Here is a 27,922-nt window from a genome sequence, read left to right on the forward strand (position 1 = left end):
GCAGTAATGAAAAGTGCTGAATTATTTTTCATAACTAGAAAAACCTTTCAGAAGCATTGATTTTTAAAAACAATTTTAATCTTAGAAAACAGTGAAATGTTTGTGGTTAAATTCCTTCGAGACAACACTCCAAAATTGGCATTTATCATCTTCAGATAAGAATATGAAAATTCCAATTTCACTTTAGTCCACTTAACTTAAGTCTTAACAACGGTCTCGTAAAAATCTCTTCCCTCATAAATTACTTTCACAATACACCGGTACATTACGCCAGGAGCGAAACCATTGTAACATGTTCTCAGAGTTTTTAAAACTCAATTATCTACTGCAAAACAGTAGGATATCTCCCTTTCAGGAGAATTCTCTCCTTTCGTCTTTAACAAAGAAATTTTTTTATTACATAGCACCTTTTCCTTTTAAAAAATAAATAGGAAACATTGCAATGAACGAGTCGACCATCACGAAAGTCTGGAGTCGCTAGAGCTCCTGTATTTCCGAGGGGAAGGTCGAAGGTAGCGACACTCTTTAAGGTCCTCCCATTCTTCGTCCGTTATAGTTTTGGGTGGTAGTGTCACAGAACTGTAATCTGTAGGCAAAATAGGTAGAGGTTTCAGTTCGTATATCCTTGGTAACGAAATCGGGGGCAACCGTAATGGTTTTTCTTTCCTTGGTTGTGGATGCATCAAGCCATTATTATCAAAGTAATCTGTTTCATTAATGGACGGAAACAGTCTGTCTTGGTCCTCATTGTCATTTTTCTTCTTCTCAATCTTTTCCAAGGAAATCAAAGTTCCAACTTCTCCATTTGGGAAAATGATGGATGCTTTCATTGTTTTCTCACTGTTTCTCGTTTCTAGTGTCTTCAGACTCTTTTTGTCGATTGTTCCTCCATCCACAGCGACTAATCTTTTCAACAGTTTCATTTTAAATGCATTGGGTGATAAGAAGATGGGCTGTTCGGATCTGGGTCTCTCTGATGCTTGTTCAGACGGCCTTAAGATATCCGGAAACTGGCCCTGTAAGATCTGTTGACTTTCCATATCTGTTCTGATTATATATATGACGATTCCTTATCAGCTTCGAGATAACAACGGGGGTAGGAAACAATCTCCTGCGAAGGTAATGATAATGACTCCTTAACAGCAACGGGTACGATAAATTTATCAGTTAGTACAATAAGTCCCGATAAAAAAGCTCCTTGTTTGAAAGAACAATCTCTCTGATTAAAGGTGGCGTGGAGTGCGGCCTTTTATCGTAAGTTTCCAGTCGCGTCTCTTCTGCAATTTTACCAGAGTTTGTCAAAACTATGTACTTTAGCTCACACAGCGATGTTATGAAATCCAACCAGTAAGTAACGGGATTTAAAGCCCCACGTGAACAACTGGTACATTACTTATATATTTTAAAATGTTAAAAACAAATACTCCCAGAAATAAACTACGCCCACTTTTCCATTTGGCCGTGAAGTCGTGCAGTGCGCCGCAACGGGAACGAAACAAAAAAGAGTGTCAATTTTAACGGTTGCTGTCACTAGTTAAAGTCGGGGATACGTAGTTGGAAGGTCCTATGATTGGTGCGTATTCGTACCGATATTACGTTTGAATTACTTCAATCTACCACAAGAAAGATAAAATTTGTCTCAATGATTATTTGCTTTCTGCTTGACACATATACCCCTTTCGGAACTGAATCGCAGATACAACAATGCATCTATGATGTATATGAGTAAATAGATTTAAAAGGCACTTTACTTTTATAAAAGGAGAGAAAGTAAATATTGTCAATGGCCTTTTTATGTGCCCAAATAGGTAAGAACTATGGGTCTGTATGACTGTAGCAGATAATTAGGAGATATAGAGCTTAGACAAGCTCATGAAGTAAATTTGTTTTGTTCTCAGTGAGGTCCCTGAGTCGGTTATGCTGTTTAAGTACCAAGCACTATTATCTAAAATTCTTAAGAAACATTCGAATTCTCGATTTAGATTTCGAAAATTGCATACCGCAATGTGTTGAATATGCTACTATGCCATGCACTTACATAAAGTCAAGTATGCTATCTGCAATTTAATTAATAATTTACTCTAAAGCAATATCTAAAGATAAGCCGTCAGCTTTAAAATCCTTTACAATACTAAGAAGATTTCGACTTAAGTTTAAATACGTAGTATTTGGTCTTTATGAAAAGCTTGACATATGAATTTTCGACAAATAAATTACTAGCAAAAGAAAATGATGTCACTGCACAGATATATGAATTCTATTTTGAATTTGGGAAAATTGGTCCAGTAATATATCTTAATCTCCTAAACCACTTACTCCTAAGGAAAGTATCAACTTCTGCAAGTGAAAGAGACATTTCAGACTTAAGGGTACTTAACACAAACAAAAATTGATGCATGGATTGATATAAATTTTTTGACTGATTTTGATCTGAAATGACATAAATAATAAATCCCTAAAATACAAAGAAATAGTAGGTTTTCTTTGGTGCTTAGATATGAGACTTTGTTTCGCTCTCTATATAATCCTATACAAAATTTTGCACAACTTTTTGACCTTATGACAAAGTCTCATAAAATTTCCCCAATGTAACTGGTAAACATTATTAAGGTTATCAATTTAAACATAAATCTATGAGAATTATTGCTGATTTCTGCAAAAAAAAATTGTTTGTGTTGTTTATCCTTAAAACAACCTATTCAAGAATTATAAGGGCTCTAAAACTCTAAATGAACTTTTAGAAAATTAAAAATCACAAAGATTTTCTAAAATCAATGGCATCAAAACGAATAACTTTTCAACGTTTTATATATCCATTCCTTAAGATAAATCAAACATCAGGCTTTTTGACAACAAAAGCAGGTGCTTTTATAAAATGGAACTCGTAAATTTCCATATCTTGTGATTGGACATCTACGAAAAATCTTTCTTTGTGTACATGCAAGTGGCTCTGTGAAGTTGACATAAATGGATGCTTGACGATATTTAAAAAGGCCCTGGAGGCCAAGTATTCCAACGGTAGGTTGGAGATTCCAATGAGCAAAAAGTGTGATTTTGAAGCAAATTTTATTCAACAACTTCTACAAGAGGTAGAGGAAAACTTGTTGTTCTTCACTTTAGAAATATTGATAACCTTTTTAATGAAATTATAAGGATAAAGAGAATAAACAGTGACTATCTCGAAAAAAAAATTGTACAAACGAAAAATAAATCTCTGAATAGCCTTCAATAGGACTACAATGGATCCCAGAAAATCCAGAAGTGGGATCAGGTGCCTATGAGAAATAAGCATCCCTTGGTGACTGGCCACGTCCGCCGTGAGTCCTGTAAATTAATCAGGTAAACGGAATATTCCGTATATTCATATCCAGCATATTCTACTGAAGCATTTGAGAAAAAAAAGGAAGGACCTCAGTCTTTTCCACATTGTGTAAAAAATATTAATACAATCAAATGGAGTTTTTACTTCCAATCTTTTGCTGCCCATCTGCAAATTCTGAATGCGATCAAGTTTTAAAAAGAGACATCCTATAGACAATCACATTTATGTTTAAGGGTTTTTCAAGTTTCTTTTTTCGCAAATTCTAGGGGTGTTATAATAATTTACTTTGTTTGCAAAATTTTCAATGCAATGTGTCGTTGTATCGTTGACCGACATTTATTTTACTACCAATTGTTAAACCATTGGTATCATTCATTTTTAATACACATGTAACTACATTAACCTGGTCGAATCACAATGTGTGTGAATGGTCGTTAAGGGATGCTTACTCCTCCCAGGCACCTGATCTCGATTTTGGTATTTCCCGAGATCGTATTATCACAACCATTTTAATTTTTTACTGGAATTTTGATACTGATCACTGTTCTTTGTTTTCACCTTTAACAATAAGTTGACGTTTTATTGTGCCAAGTAATTCATAAAAAATACATATACTAGTATTCATTTTCTCACTTGCATTCAGTGGATATACATGTATATATATAGGAAGTATGACGAGGAAAAGACAAATAATGTCGTCGAAAAACGAATGACTCTGGGGCCATTCACTCGATCCGATTTTAACAAAAATGTGTTTTAAACTTCCATAGGTATATATTAATAAAAGCGACAGACTCGGTATTTGTTTTGTTTCAGGTCAGTTCTATATACAGATAAAGCAATTGTTTGGATAGTATTCATTTTAACACATAATTTTCTATTTATGTATTGTATTTTGCATGTTTAGAGGTATATGAACCAATATTTACACGTGGTATTTGCACATATAAAAACTAGATATTACAGCTGTCTGGGGCTTTAGAATTAAAGCCCAAAGCTGGATCCCATAAGCTTTTAAAAGAATGCTTGAACAAACATAAGTTTTTAACGCATTAAAATGAATATTTTATTACGAAATAAAGAGGCGCTAATATATGTATATTATTTTCTAAGGCTCAGAGAATACTTATGTTGAGTGTTTTTTGTTTTAGGAACAGGGAAAGAGTTGCAGTTTTTTTCTTATTCGTGCACGTGACTTTGTGCACGTGAGGTCGTGTCAAAATTTTAATGGAACATTCCGTTTGAGCAATGCACATGGTCATTTCTTTCCGTTTCTATTCATTTTACTTTAATTATTAAAGTGAAAAGTAACACAAAAGAGTATTTTAATCTTTATATTAATTAAAAATGAAATTGTAAAAATATATTAATAAAACTGCGGTGAAATGAAGTATACATGTAATAGCCGCATGCTATAAAGAAGGAAGATTCTTTCACAAACTTATCTAAGAGGTACCAATAGTTTCTTCAAAACCACAAATTGCAACATCTTTTATTGAATTTTTTAAAAATGGATTCAATTTCGTTAAAAATAAAAGGTTTGCTTATAGCTGTGGGATTACAAGTAACTATCACTTGGATTGGTTCAATACCAACATATAACTGTAGAAAATGTATTTATGCACATTTAAAAGCTGTTTTACGTCAAATATGTTGTCAAAAAGTAAAACTTGGATTGCTCATCTCTAAGTGATACCCCTACATTTGACATTCTCATTCAGTTAGATATTTTAATGATAAAGGAATGGCCTAAAATGTGCCTTTAACATTTTTTTATTTCCGTCCGGAACACTTGTATTATATAAACTCAAGCCATCATTGATAAAAGAAATAAATTCAATTTGACAATACATTACTATTAATAAAGATTATTTGATTTTCATCGTAAAATGTAACTTCATGGAAAAAGAATTGAAAAGGTTAGGTCTTCATTTACATTCTTAGTTTTACTACCTTTTTGAAAAAAAAACCTGATTTTTGTTTATTTAAATGCCGACTGGAAAAACGAAATAATTCTGTTTTTTTTTAAATTCACTTTTATATTGACAAATAAACCCTTGTTCACATTGTCTGTGCGTCATTCTGTTTTGTTTTTTTTTGTTTTATTGACCGTTCTTTACCTTTACTCAATATCAATTTCTTCATCTCGAACATTGATGAAAAGTGTATATGCTTAATATGTAACCGATCTGTAGCTGCAAAAATAGCAGCAAAGGCGAGTATACTTACACATTCAGTATGTCTGAAGTAAATCTTTATTAGAAAAAAAGTTTAGTAATCGGATTTCATTTGATATGTGTATAGTCAAGAAAATAATAGAAATGCAACCATTTTTTGTTTTATAAACTGCTATTATTAGAAGGAGGCATAGACTGGTCACTAAGGCTTGTCATATGCAGTAATAAACAAGTATTGCGGGTATTCTATTACTCGAGATCTTTGATAACATTGTCTGTGTCATATTTGAAGTATTGTTTGTTTTCCTTTTTAAAAATTTCCCTAGGAAAATCTCAAAATATTCTACATCAATCATACATGTACATGTTAAGACAATCTTTGTTGTACAGAAAACGTTATGTTGTAATGTATTTGTACATTTATTTTTGTTAAAGGTGATATTGGATCGCGTATTTGAATATTTGAATATTTTTTTGAATTCTGCATTAAAACGAATGTCACTATAATAAATCACTTACTCACATCACAGATACCCAATTTAAAGGGCGTAACGTAACATGATGATGCTACAAAATATTCAGCCCAACAATGGCAACAATACCCCAACCCCAGAACTGTTCGCCATGGCTCGTTAGGGCATTAGGCCCCATGATTAGATATCAAGACACCTAATACATTTAAGACATATGTCAGGCACCATAATTAAGTCACTAATTAGGCTTCAAGTTTAGGACATTAATCAGGTTCCATTGTAAGAGCCTTTCATACGGGTTTTATCAATAAATTCATGAACAACAGACTTGCTTTTTTAATATGAAAATTATGTTAAGTTCGCCAACCTTCAAGATAATGACGATAGCTTAAAAGATTATTTTTTCTTTCCATTAATTTAATTTTTAAATATACTTTTAAAGCACATACCACATACCGTTTATTTGTTTAAATATCAAAACAAGTTCTAATATTTTCTAAACAACGAAATTCCATTAAGAAAATTCTGTTGTTTACAAATATGAATCAAACGCCATTGACAGAAATGTTACAATTACATGAATACCCAGTTCTTTATATGACAAGAGGCTAGGATAAATAAATAAAGAAAACAAAGACCAGAGCATGCAAAGGTTATTGTACCATTTTAAGAGTCTGTCAATGTAACCTATTATTTTGATATTTAATACATGTTTGTTTGACTTGTTTATTATCAGTTAATTGAAACGTGTATTGTACGTAGAAATGTATAATGGATAAATAATCGTTAGCAGTACATACGGTAAAGGATAAATTTGTTTGTTTGGAAAAATCATTAACAGCAAGTGGCCGATCCTATTGGAAAGGCTTATATGTGAACTATTAGGAATGAACTTTTACCAAACAAATCTATGAAAGTTTCATTTATTAAAAAAATCATTTTGGACCGTCCGATCCCATATTTACCAGACAAGTCTATTAAAAATTAAATTTATAAAAGAAATATTCCCCACGAGAACTGACCAACCGATAGCTAGTGTTTCTATATATTAAAAATTTGACGAATCTCTAAATCTAAACAAAAGTGGAAAAATGATATCAGATATCGAAATATGAGAATGATGGACTATGAAATCATTTTTTTGGTAAGTTTTTGTGCAAAATGAAAATTCTCAGGAGCTGGGGTGGGGGAGGGGGAGGGGGTACAGCATGCATTCGTCAGATGCTTGTACATATATAATGACATGGATTGTTGGCACAAACATTGGATCCTAAAAACTCGTTCATCTTCCAAAAGTTAAAAATGATGCATGTGCATAGCTTTTCACACAGAAAAGGGTCATATTTGAGGAAAAATATCCGGTTTTATCTTTGACTATATTTGTATAAAACACTGTAAATATTGTATTTACCTCCAACTAGTGAATTCAACATTTATTCGATATTGGCACAATATATATAACATCAAAAGGAAATCAGTTCATATTTTAGTAAGACATTGTCGATGAGATATGAAGAAAAGCCTGACAATTTATATTTTTCTTCAAAACAAAAGGCATTATTGTATCTTTTGAACAGTCCATGTTCTAACAATTCAGCATATATCACCATTCCTTATAAATCCGACCACTGCCTTGTGTTATTTTATAATGAAAGAAACCGTATAAAATACAGAATACTTAATTGGAAATAAAATTCTTTCGTTGAGTCAATTATCAATATCTTTTTATGTGTATTTATTTTGTTCAAATTGTAACATAAATTGATAGAAAAATACACCTTAGACAAATAATGAGTATACAATTCAACTGCAAATTCTCCTTATTCCATCAATAGTCTTTCATCATTGAGTATGCATGGAACAATTTTCATGAGATAGTTATTATCTAATGTATTATCCTTTAGACGAGCATAAAACTTCGTCCAAATAAATGATATAGAGTTTCTTAAGAATGAGATGAGAGAGAGAGAGAGAGAAAATGAGAATGTATCCAAAGCTAGACTGCATTTCATTATTGCCTTTCATTCCATTTGAACACACCATTTTACTATCTATTAATTAAAATTGGACTTCTTAGATCCGCGCCGTAAAATTCTTTTTTGCCACACGTACTTTAAACAATTATTTTTTTAAATAGTGCAAACTTATAGCTAAACACGAGTTGAAAACTAGTACATTTGTATACGTGTACATATTTAGATATACATGCAAATCTTGGTACATGTTCAATCATAAAAAAAAACTTGAAAAGAAAATAATTCATATGCATGAAATGACCATAGATTGTCACATTTTATCACCTTTTGCAGCAAAGTTCTGAGAACGATATAACAGCGGTGTTCCAGAAGGATTAGGATAAGAGTACACTATCGGTTACACTTTATTTGGCTGTAATTTAACTTCTATATCTAAGAGTCTTCTTAAAGTACTGTTTACAAGTTCTCGGGTACATAGGGTCAGACGCACTCCACGGGAAAACCATCAAAGTTCAAAAAGGGGTCATTATTAGGATATTCTGCAGGGGGTGATCAAAGTTAAACAAGGAATACCATTATTCATGCATGAAAATAATTCGATTAATTGGCTTTATTTCAACCAATATTTTCAACTGTATTTTCAAATTGCTGATGCAATTCGACGATAATTTTCCATTTTTACAAGTAGTATACTATAGAACTGCAACTTAAAGATAAAAAAATGTTTTAAGTAAATTTTACTATAACTTTGTATTTTCTTGCATTCATGGTAATTTATTAGTGAAGACATTTTGTTATGTACAATTTAAGTAATATCCCCAAATGAAATGTTTGCATTCTTCAGGACACATTCGTATCACTCAGTGGGTTTTGGATATTTTATTGCTTTACATATTGGCTGTTATTAACAATACAATATTACAACATCATTACATATTATGGATGCTTTGGTTAATATAGTGGGGAAAAAACACCCATTAAAATTAATGCAGTCTACACAGATTTGTTATATAGATACATGTACATATGTTAATTTGTGCAAATTTTAAGTACACGTATATGCATTTATAATAACATATTTTTAAATTGAATATATTTGAAAAATCTTTATCACTGATTGCATGAAAAAAAGAATGAGGAAGTTCCGGTGTATTTTCTACAATTCGTGATTATCAGGGGAAAACCTTGAAACTATTTCTGGAATTTAACTAATAAACGTGCATGTTTCGATATCAATTCTAGCTACATAAATCGAAAGTAAATACAAGAATCAAGATGCGTCTCCAAGTTTGGTGGAAAAGGGAGAAATCGTCTATCCAAGAAGAAAATATTTCTGACGATGATTGTGAAAAATTGATGTCGGAGACAGACAAAGAAAAAACTGAAAAGAAACAATTTTGTCAATTTGCAGTTGTGATAGTGTTTTTATGTTTTTCACTTTGTGTGTCTTTTCTCGAAGTGAGACTTATTTTTTCTGTCTTGCGAAAAATTCAACAACTGGGGCCAGCGGATGATTTTCCTACTTCTTCTTGTTATGGACAATCAATGTATCCCTCTGTGGATTCAAATAAAATGCTTGTGTCACTGGTGAGAATGAGATATATTTTGAACCTACTTTCGTTTTGAACGAGAGAGGATCGCTTTATTTTTTTAAAGACAATATACTCTATCAATATTGATTATTTAAGGGCTTTTATTTATTCAAACAAAATAAATTCACAGAATCTAAATTTTCAGAAATGATCATTTTTGGAAAAAATATAAATTATAAAAAAATATATATTTCCGAAAAATTACACTGAAAGATAATTTATGTCAAATGATATGAATCATAAAAATGATCGGAATGCTATTTGAGAGATTTCCGTCCAGGTCTTTCATTCTTACGGGCTTTCAGAGAACAAAGAGAAAGATGTTTCCTTATAAATTATTTCAAAAGGGTCAAAAATATTTCCTCTCGACGCAAAGCAATTGTAATGTGTACGGTAGTCAAAAGATGGACGAAGTCCAACAGCTTATATTAAATAGGGGGATTTCCCAGTTTTACTGACGCATGTTTGTATTTAGGAAGTAGGAAAAAATTAAATGTTGATTCACGTACTTTCTGAAAGATATATCTGGATTAAATCATAATTTTAGAGCCGAAAATGGAAAAGAGCTATAGACCTGCATAATAATTTTGAGTGTGGAAAAAAAAAGTTATAACTATGCGTAATCGATTTATGAACAAGCTATGAATTATAAATATTTATACCTTTTTGGTTAAATTTATGTGCTAGTGAACAGCAGCGTGTATGGCAGAAATATGTTACTCATCCATTTTTTTTTTTTTGCTACAATATACATGTAATGCGTCAAAGCATCGTCTTCATTTTTATATTTGGGTCAATTAAGTTCTGTAATATCAAAAAAAAAAAAAAAAAAAAAAAAGTGGAATGTCGCTTTTTAATTTTTTGAAAGCCGTAAAAGGAATTTTACCTGTGAATTGATAATTAAAGAAAATAATTAATAAAAAACTTTAATTACTGAATTTAAATAGGAGTGTCTGTGAGGTTCCTTTGCTAAATTACTATATAATATACTGAGTATGTATTTAAAATTTTCAATGAAGCAGTTTAATATATACATGAAGCTCTAGTCCAAAAAAGTCCTGATTTTAAAAATGATATGTTTTTGTTTAGATGTATAATGAGCTGTTCCATCAGCGACATAAGACAAACACATCTCCCGAGGCCGCCATCCAGAGATACCTGAAAGCGGGAACTAAAACAGGTATGGTCAGATTTGGCAGCTGTGTTTACTGTTCAATCAAAATCAAGCAAACAGTACAGCCTCGTGTAAGAAACAAGTACAGACGCAATGCGGCATGTCCGAAATATTGCATATTACAGAAATGTTGAACCTTCCCATATAGCCCCCCCCCCCCCCCTTAAGACTTTCATCAGACCAAACAGCTTCCGACTGGCATCTTTTGGCTGTCAGTTATAAGCAATATTGGAATATGCTATCGATATTTATAGTAAGCCTGAATAAAATGAATAATACGAGTATTTAGAAAATGGGAAAAAACTTAATAAAAGTCAAAGAAATGTTATTGTTCATGTAGTGAATACTAGTGATGTACATGTTTTATGAGTATTCTTGAAGTCACTAAAATTGTTGTTTCTTTTCAGATAACAAATATCCTAGCGTATTTATAGCAAATGACAACTCAAACGATGCCTCCTTGGGCAACTTCGTAGTGAAACAAGACTCCATAGAAATTCCTCAGAAAGGCATGTACGAAGTAACGACTATTGCAACAGTCAAAATCACCAAAAACGTCACGAAAACAACGCATGCGCTCTACAAACATAGAGGAGGAGTCCTGTCATCCTTGATGTGGAGGTCCTACTCCGCACGCGCGGAAGTCATGGCTTTCCATCAAAGTGTGTTACGGGACACTTTTCTTCTGGACAAGGGAGACAAATTAAGCGTTTTTGTGTCGGGAATATCAAATATTTATGAAAAGACAACACCAATATCAATACGATATGTTGGACAAAAAGATTAAAAGAAGCTGCATTAAAAGTTCCATTTTATTTTTTGTGATTCTTCTAAACAAGTTTTCTATTATTAACATTAACAGTGTGATTTTTTTCAAATACTAGTAGGTAATTTAGACAGAATAAAAGAATTATCAGTTTATGCATTCCTTTGTTTTTGACAATTGGGATAAGCATCTTAAAGTGAAGTTTTCTTGGCCAAACACGTCTATGCTTGCCAGCTAGTGAAGACAGGCCTTATACTATGGTATTTGTATACTCTATACTAGACCAAAATATTTTACGTTTTCCAGGCCTTTTTACATAAAATATCAAAAATTATAGTAAAATAACTTGGAAAACTTTGGCTGTATGGCTGCACAGCAAGAATAAATCTACATATACAAAACTGACTGAACACAATTGTGTTTGTACTATTGGAATAATATGTACAAAGAGTCTTTATGCCAAATACCGTACTTCCTTCAAAGATTATTTCTTGTTCATCAGTTAATGCCCCCTTAAAACTGACACAGATTTAAATTTTTCACTTTCCAGGATTAATATTATATTAACTTTTTAACAATTAATACTAGTAGTATTGTTTAGAACTTGTAACTAGAACTGTCCAAACGGGACAAAATACCTCCCACTGGTTTTTTTCAGAAGGAAATTTTTCCATAATAAAGATATGTATCACACATGAATTATGAAATTTTTCTTCCAGTGACCTTGAACTTCCCCAAATGACCTTGGGTCAAGGTCATGACATACCCTTGGGTCATGGGCAATCTTTGTGTGAAATGAGAACCTACCAAGTTTATCCATAAAAAAGATATGGACCAGAAAGAATTATGAACTTTTTCTTCCAGTGACCTTGAACTTCCCCAAATGACCTTGGGTCAAGGTCACGACACACCCTTGGGTCATGGGCAATCTTTGTTTGAAATGAGAACCTACCAAGATTATCCATAAGAAAGATGTGGACTGTACACGAATTATGAACTTTTTCTTCCATTGACCTTGAACTTCCCCGAATGACCTTGGGTCAAGGTCATGACACACCCTTGGGTCATGGGCAATCTTTGTGCGAAATGAGAACCTACCAAGTTTATCCATAAGAAAGATATGGACCGGACACGAATTATGAACTTTTTCTTCCAATGACCTTGAACTTCCCCGAATGACCTTGGGTCAAGGTCATGACACACCCTTGGGTCATGGGCAATCTTTGAGTGAAATGAGAACCTACCAAGTTTATCCATAAAAAAGATATGGACCGGACAAGAATTATGAATTTTTTTCTTCCAGTGACCTTGAACTTCCCCGAATGACCTTGGGTCAAGGTCATGACACACCCTTGGGTCATGGGCAATCTTTGTGTGAAATGAGAACCTACCAAGTTTATCCATAAGAAAGATATGGACCGGACACGAATTATGAACTTTTTCTTCCAGTGACCTTGAACTTCCCCGAATGACCTTGGGTCAAGGTCATGACACACCCTTAGGTCATGGGCAATCTTTGTGTGGAGTAGTAGATTCTAATGTCCCTCCGTAAGAAAGATATGGACCGGACACATTTGCACAGACAGACGGACAGACAGACAGGCGGACAGCTAGACAGATGGACAAGGTGATTCCTATATACCCCCCAAACTTTGTTTGCGGGGGGTATAATCAATAAAAAGCTGATTTTGTGTACATATCTACACCTGATAAAGTGGTGAATATATACTACATGTGTAGTAAGGTAACAATGTCTTTCAGTTCCCCATTGCAGAGGTTCATTTGGAAGATGGGAGGGATGTAAAGTCCTTATGTCTGAGACCTAGGAGCCAGGATTCTGTGAAATCTACACAGTCTTTGGTTCTTTCTGAAACAGAATCTTTTTGGTCCAAAATAGTGGATTCCAACCTGCATAAAAAAGTACCTGGTCTCACTGATTATTCTGACAGTAAATGATACAGTATGCACATTAATGAAAGATATGTTTTATGCCATTTGACAGATTTATCATGTGATCACATGTAAAAGGAAATGGTAAAGAGCATCTTGCACACAATAAAAATACGTAGACTAGAATCTCTTTTAAGAGAACCATCTTATCTCTCCCCCTCCCCCCATCAAAAAAAAAAAATCATGGTATAAGTTTTAATGCATGTTTGAGAATGGACTTACTTTTGTATGATTTCCCAGGCCTTGTTTACAGGGAATTCCCCCCGTCTAATTGTCATCAATGTTTCTCTGTCGGGAGTTCTATCATCCCTGTACACGTGAAGGTCATCTCCAACAACTATGTCCCTGTAATATGTATAACTTATGTATTATCATGTGTAATGAGGGACTTGAAGAGACTAATAGAAACTTCAAAGTCCCAAATGTTCTACCTTGCATTCTGTAGTAGGCGAACGATGACATACACCAATTTACACATCTTGGGTGGCAGTACGGTTTCTTCGGGATGTTCGTTACACCATTTCCTTAGCTGTGTGGTGCCTTTGCTACCTTGAGCGTCTCTGAGATATTTATTTAGAGTTTCCCTATTCAAAGCAAGATGGTTAATAAAATTTGCCATTAATATAATACTTGTCTCACCTCTCACCAATTCCCTTGAATTTACTGGGTAAGTAAAAAATTCATCCAAAGGTATGCAAATTACAATTACATATATATCAAATGTTTGTCATAACATTTCTTTATGTGATTTTGTTAAATGCATATATTTTGTGCACTGTTAGTTTTGAGAGAATTTTGACAATACATTGCACAAATTAATCAAAAGAACTGTTTACTTGCATAGTTCTGAGATCACAGTTTTTTTTATAGTAGTTTACCTATTGAGAAAGTGCCTCCTTCCTTCCTTTAACTCCTGCCATTCTGTAGAGGTCATGACCATGGAATCGTCCTGTAGGAACAACGTCTCCACACATCTAGCATCTCCGTTCAGTAGCAGCTCACTGAACCGGAACACTTCATGGATCGTGTAGTCACATCGCTGGTTCTCTCTGTTCTGATGAAAGCATTTAAAAAAACAAGTTTAAATTATTGGGTAGTAGAAAAGGAGAAATGCACAAAGGAAATATAGGGCTGCACTGGGAATCGAACCGGGGACCCCTGCATTACAAGTCAGATGCTCTACCATTGAGCTATCCATGCCAATATCCATAGTCCATACAGCCTGAACTGCTACATTCAATGAAAATCTTGTCATAATATGATGGAAAATGCACTACATTGTAACATGTATGTTTTGTGTTGCTCATCTATATTTTTAGTCATTCAGTGCATAAAATATACTGGTCTCAAATTCAAAATTTGAAATTCTCTGGTGGTATTGGTGGAATCTAAAAAGAATTGCAAAGAGTTTCTTGCTTTTTATAAACACTAATTGTTGCTTTTTTTTTGCAAACTTTGAGTATTCCCTAGGTTTTACCTTGATTGTCTGTTTTGGTGGATGAAACCCGAGAACATCCCTGGTCTTTGCTTGGTAAACAATAAACATATCTGTGTCACTTTCTGGTGTGCTCAGGTTGTACCTTTAATATTTAATGTGGGAGAGTTGATAGACTGTTAGAGTAAAAAACAAATATGTATTGTTTGAAAACTTGAAAGTCATAAAATTCTACACAGAAATTAATATGTATATGTACATTTCAATACGTAAGAACATCTAGTTCGAAGTTTGTGTATGCTATAAAATTTTGTCATAAAAGCATATTTGTGATCATACTGAAGTAGTCTTCATTTTCCAAGAAAAACAATTTTTAGAGTTAAATTTAAAAAAAAAATTCTATGTTATCAAGCAAATCTGAAAATCTCAAAGAAACATACACTTTAGATTGAACTGAATATTTATTATTCTTTGGATCATGATATTATGCATATCTTCCACATATATAATCTTAAACCAAGTAGATTGAATAATAAAACATATGTAGAACCTTTGGCTGCCAAAAGGACAAGCCAGGATAACTTTTCCCAGGTCTCTCTCCACTTTGTTTACAATAGTTCTCCAGGTCTCCTCACTAGAAACCTCCTCTGAATTGTAAAACGGGGAAGGTATACGTTCTAGTTCTCTCTGTAACTTTTCTTCCCGTTTCTCCTTGAGTTCTCCATAAAATGAATCAATCAGGGAACACAACTTTGATCCTACTTCTTGAGGAATTTCTTGCCAATTTCTACTCTGATTCAGTGGTGCATTGTCTACGAAGATATCCTCAGTTAGTTTAGATGATAAACATTGTTCTCCAAAGTGATCTGTGAAGTGGGTCTTCCATTTGACTTTGAAGTAGTGCCATTCACTGTTAATAAGGTTATCAGATGTTTCAGTTTGTTCAGAAAATTCTTTACTCTCTTGAGTATAACCATTTTTTATCTCCTGACCTGCTTTCTCGTCATTCTGATTCTTAGGTGGCGTCAACATCTCGGCATATCCATGCCAGCCATGACAATTGTTTACACTGTATATGAAAATCACCTTCCCATTTTTCAGAGCCTCAGAGAGTATTTGACGAGGGTGAGGTGGAGAAACCCTATCTCTACATGCCCACTTCTCTGAAGTAATGCAGGTTTTCAGTGAAGCGAAGTTTGCACACTTCACAATAAAATACCGAACAGTTGTAGCTTCAGTCATTACTTATTCCTTTAATCATGAAAAATGTCTAGTATGATTCTGTTTTAGCTGGCATCAATATATTCCTTCAATATACTGTTCAGAATCGTAAAGAGCATTCAGGCAATTGCATCACCATTTGAAATCGTTTTAAGTCTCTAAATACCTGATTAAATCACATGTGACGATTTTCTGAGATTAGCGTGGTTCAAATATGTATTCATTTGCCTCCTTGAATTTATTTTAGCACTGAAATTAGGTTCTTTTTCTCTTTATATTCCCATAAAACAAATACTTTCATGCAATCATGGTTTGTTTACCGTTACGCCCACTACCGGAACTTTAATTTGCACACTAAAAAAAAAATGGACACGCCGGAATTCTCACATCCGGATATGGATCTTTCTGCAAAAATGATACTCAGCACATTTATTGACGATTTTTTGAGTTAATATTTATTTTTATTTCTGAGTTAATGTCTTCTTTTTTTTTTTACCTCCTAGCTATTGGCTATCTTTCTTGGTTTTAATCAGTGTCAACATACCCTAGTATTTATAAGCAATGAATACACATTTTCTGATCATTATTATGAATATATCTTTCATCAGCTCTAAAGCATACATTTCCACCTTTAATGTAATTCAGATTTTTTTTCCTCCTTATGGCTTCAAAGTTTATATGTTTATTTCTAGTTATATAAATAAGAATTAATTTTCGAAATTAAACTGCCTGATAAATTGATTTTTTTGAGTTGATGATCAAAAACAGGCCATCTGCCAAAGCTATATGATGATTTTTTTTTTTAATTAACACACTCTATGAGATGCTCTATTCTTTTGAAAATGTGCTCTCCTTTCCTATCCCAAATCAAATTCCATGGAACAAAAAAGACATTTTTAACAATGACTTTAAGCTTTTATTTAAAAAATCAAAATAATAACTGTAAATCAGAAGGAAATGTATTGCACATTAAAAGCACTATCAAACAGTGTTAATTGTTTCATGTCTGTGCCTCTCCATTGGTCAGAACCAACAAACAAAAGTTCTTATGTTCTATCACATAAACAACAATCTCAACTAAAACCCTCATTTGGAAATCTCAGTTCCATCACAGATTTTGAAACTCAGGCCAAGCTTAACAAATTCTTTGTTTGCAGTTGCCGACCTATGATTTATAGAGTGTGTTGGTAGGTAGGAATGATTTTTTTAAAGTAGATTTTTATTTATCAAGTTTTTGTTGGATTATACAAATCAGCAATTTTCACAGGGTTACATGTGTTTTATGTAAATAAACATGTTAAAGCTCTACTTATTTTATGCCACTTATACACAGAAACAAAAATTTATATTAAAAAAATAGAAAATTCAACAAGTTTCAACATTCTAAAAATTTGAAACTTTCAAAAGAAAAATTTTTCTCAAATAACAGCTGATAAAAAGTTTGAGTCAGGTGCATTAATGGTTCGGTAGGCAACTGCAAACAAACTATTTTTTATGTTAGGCCTCAGTCTCCATTAGGGGTTTTGAAGAAGACGTCCTTCAGTTTCTGCATGCGGTTTTCCAGCTGACTGGGGGAGAGCGCCGCGTGGCTCCTGTGGTGGAGCTTGATTAACTCAGTGTACTCCTGGAATGTATACTGACTTCCCTTCTCTGCTATCATGGTAATTACATCCTACAACAGGAAAAATAAAAATCACTCATGCTGGAAAGTGATAATTACTTTTTTGTTTACTAAAAAGGTTCTCTTTACATAACACACATCTTTTGGTAAACTGTTGAGAAATACAAATTATTCTTTTTCCATTTTTTTTTTTTTAAAGTGTGATGTTTAACATTGGAATCCCCTTCAGGACCCCCATACACCTGGATTAATGCAGAGTTTCCAGTACTTACATCTGGATTTATATACAGTAATTCATAGTACTGTCTAGATCAGTACTTACATCTGGATTTATATACAGTAATTCATAGTACTGTCTAGGTCAATTTTCAAGTACATGTACTTACATCTGGATTTATATACAACAATTCATAGTACCATGTGGGTCAGGTTTCCAGTACTTACATCTGGATTTATATACAGTAATTCATAGTACTGTCTAGATCAGTACTTACATCTGGATTTATATACAGTAATTCATAGTACTGTCTAGGTCAATTTTCAAGTACATGTACTTACATCTGGATTTATATACAACAATTCATAGTACCGTGTGGGTCAGGTTTCCAGTACTTACATCTGGATTTATATACAGTAATTCATAGTACTGTCTAGATCAGTACTTACATCTGGATTTATATACAGTAATTCTAGATCAGTACTTACATCAGGATTTATATACAGTAATTCATAGTACTGTAGGTCAGGTTTCCAGTACTTACATCAGGATTTATATACAGTAATTCATAGTACTGTCTAGGTCAGGTTTCCAGTACTTACATATGGATTTATATACAGTAATTCATAGTACCGTGTAGGTCAGGTTTCCAGTACTTACATATGGATTTATATACAGTAATTCATAGTACCCTGTAGGTCAGGTTTCCAGTACTTACATCTGGATTTATATACAGTAATTCATAATACTTACATCAGGATTTATATACAGTAATTCATAAACTTACATCAGGATTTATATACAGTAATTCATAGTACTGTCTAGGTCAATTTTCAAGTACATGTACTTACATCTGGATTTATATACAACAATTCATAGTACCGTGTGGGTCAGGTTTCCAGTACTTACATCGGGATTTATATACAGTAATTCATAGTACTGTCTAGATCAGTACTTACATCTGGATTTATATACAGTAATTCATAGTACTGTCTAGATCAGTACTTACATCAGGATTTATATAAAGTAATTCATAGTACCCTGTAGGTCAGGTTTCCAGTACTTACATCAGGATTTATATACAGTAATTCATAGTACTGTCTAGGTCAGGTTTCCAGTTCTTACATATGGATTTATATACAGTAATTCATAGTACCGTGTAGGTCAGGTTTCCAGTACTTACATATGGATTTATATACAGTAATTCATAGTACCCTGTAGGTCAGGTTTCCAGTACTTACATCTGGATTTATATACAGTAATTCATAATACTTACATCAGGATTTATATACAGTAATTCATAACACTTACATCAGGATTTATATACAGTAATTCATAGTACTGTCTAGGTCAATTTTCAAGTACATGTACTTACATCTGGATTTATATACAACAATTCATAGTACCGTGTGGGTCAGGTTTCCAGTACTTACATCTGGATTTATATACAGTAATTCATAGTACTGTCTAGATCAGTACTTACATCTGGATTTATATACAGTAATTCATAGTACTGTCTAGATCAGTACTTACATCAGGATTTATATAAAGTAATTCATAGTACCCTGTAGGTCAGGTTTCCAGTACTTACATCAGGATTTATATACAGTAATTCATAGTACTGTCTAGGTCAGGTTTCCAGTACTTACATCTGGATTTATATACAGTAATTCATAGTACTGTCTAGGTCAGGTTTCCAGTACTTACATCAGGATTTATATACAGTAATTCATAGTACTGTCTAGGTCAGGATTCCAGTACTTACATCAGGATTTATATACAGTAATTCACAGTACTTACATCAGGATTTATATACAGTAATTCATAGTACTGTCTGGGTCAGGTTTACAGTACTTACATCAGGATTTATATACAGTAATTCATAGTACTGTCTAGCATGATCCAGGTCTGGCTCTCTAGACATGGTGATGTTGGTCAAGTTCTGCTGTATGGCAAACAGATTACGACACCTACGGAAAAAACAACAGCTAGCTATTACACATATAAAATACATATTAAAGATTTCATTTTGATACATCTGTTTTCTATATCAATAACACCAATTCATTTTTAAAACAGTTTTTGTACTTTTTACAAAAGACAGGGTACTTACATCTTTTTAATGCCATTTTCATTGATTTTCTTCATATACTGGATACTATTCATAAGTATAGATGCCACTAAAAATCCTAGACTTTCAAATATGTATCTGAAAATGTAAAAACAGGTCAAAATACAAACAATATTTTATCAAAGATGTTTTAACTTGAATTTCATGATACTGCCTAAATATGCTTTCATTGATTTGATCAACATTGTCTGATAAATCATTTTATTTTTAACAAATACAAGAGTTTTTTTGATACTTGAATTTCTTTGGCTGTAGACTCTGTTGTAGGACTTCCTCCATGCTACTTAAATCTTTGTTCAGTTTCAGCACATTAGAATCTGGGTCAAGGTCATCTATAGGTCCAGCATAGTTGGACTAAAAAAGATCAAACTGATGTGTAATACATTTTTCATGATAATGATGACTAATTATAAACATTTCGCCCAATACAAAGCATTTCAATACTGGAATAAAATTTACCTGAATGAACTTCTGGATTCAATAATCAACCCACATTGCACTTAGTGATGATTTAAACTAAATTTAAGTTGAGTTATCCACAGTGAATATAATATTAATTAAATTAAAGCTTTCTTTGACATAACAAACAATTTGAAGCCCTTTTCTGTCAGACTTTGAAATGTGGAGTTTCAATAAAACAGTTTACAAACAGTGAAGACGTACCTGCTTAGCGACTGGTAACAGGAAGTAGAAACAGTGAACTCTGACCTCCAAGTGAAGAAGCAGAAGACAAATCTCAGCCAAGTCCTGGAAATCCTTCACCAGATTTCTCAGCGAACTAAATTTAGGGAGTAAAATTTAAAATTGGTAGGTTGCAGAGCCATTTAAAACCTACCCCAAAATGATTTTTATCTGTCTCTGTTTACACGTATCATTTAATTTCAAACATTATACTTTATTTCACTAGTATTCTAAATTTTCAAAACAGAGAATTTTCACAGTTGTATACACAATCCACACAAATTCATTTTTACCTTAGGGTCTTTTCAGATACAGGTGGGTATTCCTAGAAAAGAATATAATTTCTTATTTCACTCATGCATTTCCCCTCACAGTTTATCTCCGTCTGAGACATTATGAAACATCTGTTTTTATTAATGTTGCAAATGTTTTGCATTTGAACAAGTAAACAGTGAAGCTCTGAAAATTGGACTTACAGCTGCGGCAGTTTCTGCTGGGGTTGTATTAGTTCTGGCACACAGACGATTGGAGAAATCCTTCATTCTGTTTGAAAACCACTCCTATCAAAATCATGAAAAGAAAATACATTAATATGGTAAAAATATCTTCATGCTGTCAATTAATTTTGTAATAGCTATACAAATGTATCATTGGCTATTTTTTTTTTTTTTTGCAATTTGATCAGTGATATCTAGCACTCCAAAATTAGCAGTTCAATTTTTTTTTTAATCGATGAAGAGAAAAAAAGAGTGCTGGACTTTAATCAAATCTTTACAAATATACCAGTATTTTCATAATGCTGACTAAACATAACAAAAACTTTGCATGATCATATATGTATGTCTATACATGCCTGAAACAAAATAGTATTCGCTATATAAAATTTTGTTCCACAAACATTAAAAGCAGATCAAATGACATTCTTTATCTTAATATAAACATTCACATGTATGTGAATTTTTTAACTGGTAAGTATCAGAACTACCTACCACACTTTCGTGAACGTTAGCGATTGTCCTCATCTGAGTGACGTCTGTTATGATCTCCTGCTGGATCAGGCCGTCGGACGACGTCAGATTACTGATCAGGATCTGTGCCTCCTTAGAGTTAAGGGCCTTGATTTCTTCCTCAGAGCAGACGTCGTCCGTGGCCAGTTCCTGACCGCTGGACGACTGAAGTGACCGCCAGCTTGGTAACGATCTGTCGGAAACAAATCAGTCTTAAAGACTGGTTAAGAAATACAATATTCTGTATACAGGGTTATTTTCGCCCTTTCAATCATGCAAATAATTTTGCCCCTGTCTTAAATTCGTCCAAGCAGTCACACTTTTGTTTGAGAAATGATACCGTATTCTTTGAATTCACTCCTTTTTAAATTCACCCAACCAAAAATTTCCTTGTATACAGTGAGCGTAATCTTAATGAGAACAAAACGATGACTCAAATATTTTGATTCTAATCTGTTACACATTAAGGGTAAAAAAAAATTGTGAATACAGTTGATTTTCAGTATACCAATAATAGAAATCTTGAATACTCTGAATATGTTGAAGTAAGCTAAAAGTTACAACCATTTTTTTTTTCTTTTTGTATTTTATTCTCAGCATTTTGAAATACTGTTGGACATCTTCAAACTTTTTGTTAGCCTCATCATGTTTGTGTTTAAAAAATTTTGCTGTCCACACATTGAAAACATGACAGTGTGTTGGTAATTGGGTGCTATCTGCTACATGTAAATGAACAAAAGAGTGCATGTCTGAATGAAAAGAGTGAGGTGATGGGAAACTCTGTTGTTGGTTGGAAAAGGAATAAGCCTCTATGGTTAACATTATTTTGTGCACAAAACAGTGAAACAGTCTACCTGACTTCATAACTGAAACTACATTCACATAAAAAAAGAAAAGTTTTATTATAAATTTTAAGACAATTAAGGAATTAAATTAAGAAAATCTAGTGCAGAAATTGTAAGTATACATGCAAAATAATATAAAAAATGTTGAAGAAGAAAGATGAAGACTGAACTTCTCTATCAATAATCTTTCAAGTAAGTCAAGACAAAAAGAATACTGTTAACCAACTTTTATTTGTGATGACTTTGTTTGGTGATTTACCAGGAGTAAACTAGGTCGCGACGACTAATTTCCACAATCAGGCCCTTTTGGATCTGTTGTCAATAGACACAGAAACGTTGAGGACCAGTTTGCGGTGAGAAAAACTTGCAATGACCAGACTCTTGTGAAACTCGCGAAAATTTCTCGCAGGATAATAAAAATTGGTTAACATAGCTGAGAAATACAATGTATCTTACAACAGATATAGGACAGGTAAACTTGTTCTGACGTCTTACCTGAGGAATCGACTGATGTCTTCATCTTTAGCCCACATAGCACTGATAACCCGCCTGTCATCAGAGTCATACTGGACAATTTCTGTCAGAAAAAATTGGAACAAAAGTCAAACTTTGTCATCAAAAAATATCAAACAAAAAAAGAAAAAACAGGGACTCAAAAATTGCTTGTGAATTGTTTTACATTAATATCTAGTTTTCAAAAGTTTCTTCAAAAAAAGGGTCTGTTATTTAACTGATCATAATCAGAGTTACCTACCCCTGTATGCAGAGTGAGAGGTACGGAGTTATCTACCCCTGTATGCAGAGTGACAGATAAAGAGTTACCTACCCCTGTATGCAGAGTGACAGGTACAGAGTTACCTACCCCTGTATGCAGAGTGACAGGTAAAGAGTTACCTACCCCTGTATGCAGAGTGACAGGTAAAGAGTTACCTACCCCTGTATGCAGAGTGACAGGTACAGAGTTACCTACCCCTGTATGCAGAGTGACAGGTAAAGAGTTACCCACCCCTGTATGCAGAGTGACAGGTAAAGAGTTACCTACCCCTGTATGCAGAGTGACAGGTACAGAGTTACCTACCCCTGTATGCAGAGTGACAGGTAAAGAGTTACCTACCCCTGTATGCAGAGTGACAGGTAAAGAGTTATCTACCCCTGTATGCAGAGTGACAGGTACAGAGTTACCTACCCCTGTATGCAGAGTGACAGGTAAAGAGTTACCTACCCCTGTATGCAGAGTGACAGGTACAGAGTTATCTACCCCTGTATGCAGAGTGACAGGTAAAGAGTTACCTACCCCTGTATGCAGAGTGACAGATAAAGAGTTACCTACCCCTGTATGCAGAGTGACAGGTAGGGAGTTATCTACCCCTGTATGCAGAGTGACAGATAAAGAGTTACCTACCCCTGTATGCAGAGTGACAGGTACAGAGTTACCTACCCCTGTATGCAGAGTGACAGGTAGGGAGTTATCTACCCCTGTATGCAGAGTGACAGGTAAAGAGTTACCTACCCCTGTATGCAGAGTGACTGGTAAAGAGTTACCTACCCCTGTATGCAGAGTGACAGGTAGGGAGTTATCTACCCCTGTATGCAGAGTGACAGGTACAGAGTTACCTACCCCTGTATGCAGAGTGACAGGTAAAGAGTTACCTACCCCTGTATGCAGAGTGACATATACAGAGTTATCTACCCCTGTAAGCTGAATTACCTGCCCCTGTATGCTGAGTGACAGAGTTACCTGCCCCTGTATGCTGAGTGACAGAGTTACTTCCACCTGTAAACAGAGTTACTTACCCCTGTATGATGAGTTGCTTACCCCTGTATGATTGAGTTACCTTTATGTGGAGTGACAGAGTTACTTACCCCTGTATGATTGAGTTACCTTTATGTGGAGTGACAGAGTTACTTACCCCTGTATGATTGAGTTACCTTTATGTGGAGTGACAGAGTTACTTACCCCTGTATGATTGAGTTACCTTTATGTGGAGTGACTGAGTTACCAACCCCTGTATTTGGAGTGACAGAATAACCTACCCCTGTATGCTGAGTGACAGGTATCTTTGTATTCTTTCAGTGTGTTACAGATCATGTTCAGGAATTGGTCTGCATAGTCTGGAAGATCCTGCATCAGTTCCCGCAGCTCTTGTAGATTCTTATCCACTGTCACTGTGCTCTGTCAAACATAAAAAATATAAGTTAAAAATGAAAAATCTCCCCAACAGTAAATTTTACATAATGATCAGATAAGGGGTCAACTGGAGGAAAAAGTAAAAAAAACAAGAGACCCACGGGCCTTATAGGTCACCTGAGCATTATGCAACAATTTTCCAGTTCTTGAATTTGATTCATGTTTTAAGCCAGATGCTATATGACATTCACAATTTTGAAAGAGGCACCATTGATCATCATAACAATACACTTAGCAGTTGCTTAGCTTGGTTACTGAATACCCATATGCAGGGTAGGGGAACAAAAATGCATTCCAACTAACCAGTAGTGCCCCTAACCCTGTGACATAAACCCCTGACCCTAGGTCCACACATTACACAAAATTCAAAAAGGCACCCTTAATATCAAAAAATAAATAAATGTTATATAAATACAAAAGAGCAGATTTCAAACAATAAATTCATTTTCAGTATATAAGTAGAGCCCCCACCCCACCCCTGAACCTGGGGCTATGAAATTCACAATTCTGCAAGATTAGGGCCCTTGCTCATCATAACTATAAAGGTAGTTCATCTGCTTTATACCCAGAGACAAAGAAAAAAAATTTCAAAGATTTAATGTATTTTCATTATATAATCAATTGAGCCCCGCCCCCCCTAACACCAGAACCCCTGACCCTGGGGCCATAAAATTCATAATTTTAAAAGAGGCATTCTTGCTCATCATAACTATGTACTTAGTTTATTTAATTCCTAGGAGCAGAGAAGAAGATTTTCAAAGAATTCATGTATTTTCAATATATAATCAATACAGCCCTGCCCTAACACCAGAAACCCTGGGGCCATAAAATTCATAATTTTAAAAGAGGCATTCTTGCTCATCATAACTATGTACTTAGTTTATTTAATTCCTAGGAGCAGAGAAGAAGATTTTCAAAGAATTCATGTATTTTCAATATATAATCAATAGAGCCCTGCCCTAACACCAGAAACCCTGACCCTGGGGCCATAAAATTCACAATATTGGTTGAGGCACTCTTGCTCATCATAACTATGCACTTAGTTGGTTTATTTAATACCTAGGAGCAGAGTAGAAGATTTTCAAAGAATTCATGTATTTTCACTATATAATCAATAGAGCCCCCCTCCCCTAACACCAGAACCCTTGACCCTGGGGCCATAAAATTCACAATTTTGGTAGAGGCACTCAAGCTCATCATAACTATGCACTTAGTTAATATATTTAATACCCAGGGGCAGAGAAGAAGATTTTCAAAGAAATCATGTATTTTCACTATATATAATCAATAGAGCCCCGCCCTAATACCAGAACCCCTGACCCTGGGGCCATAAAATTCACAATTTTGGTAGAGGCACTCATCCTCATCATAACTATGCACTTAGTTAGTATATTTAATACCCAGGGGCAGAGAAGAAGATTTTCAAAGAAATCATGTATTTTCACTATATATAATCAATAGAGCCCCGCCCTAACACCAGAACCCCTGACCCTGGGGCCATAAAATTCACAATTTTGGTAGAGGCACTCATCCTCATCATAACTATGCACTTAGTTAGTATATTGAATACCCAGGGGCAGAGAAGAAGATTTTCAAAGAAATCATGTATTTTCACTATATATAATCAATAGAGCCCCGCCCTAACACCAGAACCCCTGACCCTGGGGCCATAAAATTCACAATTTTGGTAGAGGCACTCTTGCTCATCATAACTATGTACTTAGTTGGTTTATTTAATACCCAGGAGTAGAGAAGAAGATTTCCAAAGAAATAATGCATTTTCACTATATACTTATTTAGCCCCACCCTAGCACTAGAACCCCTGACCCCAGGGCCATGAATTTCACAATTTTGGTAAAGGACTCAATGCTGATTACAATCATGCAAACAGTTTGACTGCTTGATGTCCAGGAGTAAAGAAGAAGATTTTTAAAGATTGCATTAATTTTAGTGGTTTTGGCCCCACCCCTCAGGCCCCAGGGGGGCAGGGATCATGAAATTCACAATTTTTGTTCCCCTTCACCCATAGATGCTTTGTGCCAAATTTGGTTGAAATTGGTTCAGTGGTTGCAGAGATGTAGCTGAAAATGTTCAAATGTTAAAACACGACGGACGACGACGGACGAAAACGGATAGCAATAGGTCACCTGAGTTTACTCAGGTGACCTAAAAATGCCTTTATTTAGATACATGTAACTGGTCAGGAATAGGTCATATCAAAAGAGAAAAAAAGACAGCTTTGGCAAATTTGTTCAAACCTTGCTATATACATTTGAAAATACAGGAACAAGTATTTTTCAATAAAAGTGTCAATATATAAATATTTCATGTAGTTGAGTGTAATATTGAAAAGTTTCACCCCAAGAAAACCATTGTCAACTGAGATGTAAATACATATAACAGTGAACCCAGCACACATAAATTCTACATAGTCAACATTTTTTTTGGAATATCACCCGTCGTCGAGCAATGTTGACTGTAGCTACGCTGGAGGGTGTGGCTTCATTATTCAGTGGGTAATAGTGTTTTGTAACAAATGTGTCTCAATGAATCAGATTCAACCAATTTTCATGAAAGTATAATATCAATAATTGATGCAATAAGATCTGCCTGAGAATTATACGTACTGTCAATAAAGGTCTCGATACACCGAGTTCTTTCTGTGTTTTATGATCCACAACATGTCTCAAGGCATCAAAACCTAAAGAATGGATGAATGACAAGAATGAGAGCACACAACCAGATTTCTAGATAAAGAAAGCTGTATATTAGAATGTCTCAATTCTGTTATAAAGATCACAACATTATTTAGTAAATGGCGGGAATGTTAAGCACATTAGCTGAAAACAAGAAAAAACAAAAAGTTGAACAACATTAAGTTTCACATTCACAGCAAAACATCTACATTAAGTTTTCCAAAAAATCAAACTTTGTGGGTCTATAAAAGAGATGCAATTAAGGCATGTGAAAAACAACACTTAGACAACAAGAGATGTTTGTAAAACACTTATTCCCCCCCCCCCCCCCCCCCCCATTGGAACTTTTCTAAGTCCAAAAGGGCATAACTCTGTCTCAAAAATGGCGCGATTGTACCCAAAACAAAACCTGACCTAGATATTCATCTGATAAATCTGTATACTAAATTT

General features: G+C 34.2%; 3 protein-coding genes across 8 annotated transcripts in view; 1 reads left to right on the top strand and 2 right to left on the bottom strand.

The window, feature by feature from the left end:
- The first annotated feature begins 9,164 nt into the window (after positions 1 to 9,164).
- Positions 9,165 to 11,529, top strand: LOC134229264 (uncharacterized). The gene is made up of 3 exons (XM_062710980.1): positions 9,165 to 9,535; positions 10,630 to 10,720; positions 11,122 to 11,529. Exons 1-3 carry the CDS (start codon positions 9,224 to 9,226, stop codon positions 11,499 to 11,501), a joined length of 783 nt encoding a protein of 260 aa, XP_062566964.1. The 5' UTR covers positions 9,165 to 9,223; the 3' UTR covers positions 11,502 to 11,529.
- A 1,654-nt stretch (positions 11,530 to 13,183) lies between these two features.
- Positions 13,184 to 16,364, bottom strand: LOC134229273 (uncharacterized). Its single transcript, XM_062710992.1, has 6 exons — positions 15,416 to 16,364; positions 14,908 to 15,010; positions 14,309 to 14,484; positions 13,862 to 14,014; positions 13,653 to 13,775; positions 13,184 to 13,388 (listed from the first exon to the last, which is right to left on the bottom strand). Exons 1-6 carry the CDS (start codon positions 16,105 to 16,107, stop codon positions 13,259 to 13,261), a joined length of 1,377 nt encoding a protein of 458 aa, XP_062566976.1. The 5' UTR covers positions 16,108 to 16,364; the 3' UTR covers positions 13,184 to 13,258.
- Positions 16,365 to 16,985: 621 nt separating this feature from the next.
- Positions 16,986 to 27,922, bottom strand: part of LOC134229318 (exocyst complex component 4-like) — a 43,973-nt gene continuing 33,036 nt past the window's right edge. For all 6 annotated transcript variants that reach the window (XM_062711083.1, XM_062711064.1, XM_062711092.1 and 3 more), the window contains 11 exons: positions 27,404 to 27,477; positions 24,623 to 24,761; positions 23,084 to 23,165; positions 21,726 to 21,936; positions 21,213 to 21,296; positions 21,030 to 21,061; positions 20,719 to 20,833; positions 20,291 to 20,409; positions 20,038 to 20,133; positions 19,783 to 19,894; positions 16,986 to 17,758 (listed from right to left, as the gene is read on the bottom strand). In XM_062711083.1, coding sequence (XP_062567067.1) covers positions 17,591 to 17,758; positions 19,783 to 19,894; positions 20,038 to 20,133; positions 20,291 to 20,409; positions 20,719 to 20,833; positions 21,030 to 21,061; positions 21,213 to 21,296; positions 21,726 to 21,936; positions 23,084 to 23,165; positions 24,623 to 24,761; positions 27,404 to 27,477 — 1,232 coding nt within the window. In that variant the 3' untranslated portion in view covers positions 16,986 to 17,590. The remainder of the gene's footprint in view (positions 17,759 to 19,782; positions 19,895 to 20,037; positions 20,134 to 20,290; positions 20,410 to 20,718; positions 20,834 to 21,029; positions 21,062 to 21,212; positions 21,297 to 21,725; positions 21,937 to 23,083; positions 23,166 to 24,622; positions 24,762 to 27,403; positions 27,478 to 27,922) is intronic.

The sequence above is a fragment of the Saccostrea cucullata genome, unplaced genomic scaffold, assembly GCF_032062105.1.
Source record: "Saccostrea cucullata isolate Sc308-1 unplaced genomic scaffold, CSIRO_AGI_Scuc_v1 ctg3378, whole genome shotgun sequence".
Taxonomy (NCBI): domain Eukaryota; kingdom Metazoa; phylum Mollusca; class Bivalvia; order Ostreida; family Ostreidae; genus Saccostrea; species Saccostrea cuccullata.

What these genes read in the sequence shown, in the direction of transcription:
- LOC134229264 (XM_062710980.1), top strand. Translation starts at nt 9,224, where the DNA reads ATGCGTCTCCAAGTTTGGTGGAAAAGGGAGAAATCGTCTATCCAAGAA. An exon ending in ATAAAATGCTTGTGTCACTG is followed by an intron (nt 9,536 to 10,629) that starts GTGAGAATGAGA and finishes GTTTTTGTTTAG; the next exon opens with ATGTATAATGAGCTGTTCCA. An exon ending in GAAAGCGGGAACTAAAACAG is followed by an intron (nt 10,721 to 11,121) that starts GTATGGTCAGAT and finishes GTTTCTTTTCAG; the next exon opens with ATAACAAATATCCTAGCGTA.
- LOC134229273 (XM_062710992.1), bottom strand. Translation starts at nt 16,107, where the DNA reads ATGACTGAAGCTACAACTGTTCGGTATTTTATTGTGAAGTGTGCAAAC. An exon ending in TGTCCTTTTGGCAGCCAAAG is followed by an intron (nt 15,011 to 15,415) that starts GTTCTACATATG and finishes TAAATATTAAAG; the next exon opens with GTACAACCTGAGCACACCAG. An exon ending in CGCCTACTACAGAATGCAAG is followed by an intron (nt 13,776 to 13,861) that starts GTAGAACATTTG and finishes TACATATTACAG; the next exon opens with GGACATAGTTGTTGGAGATG.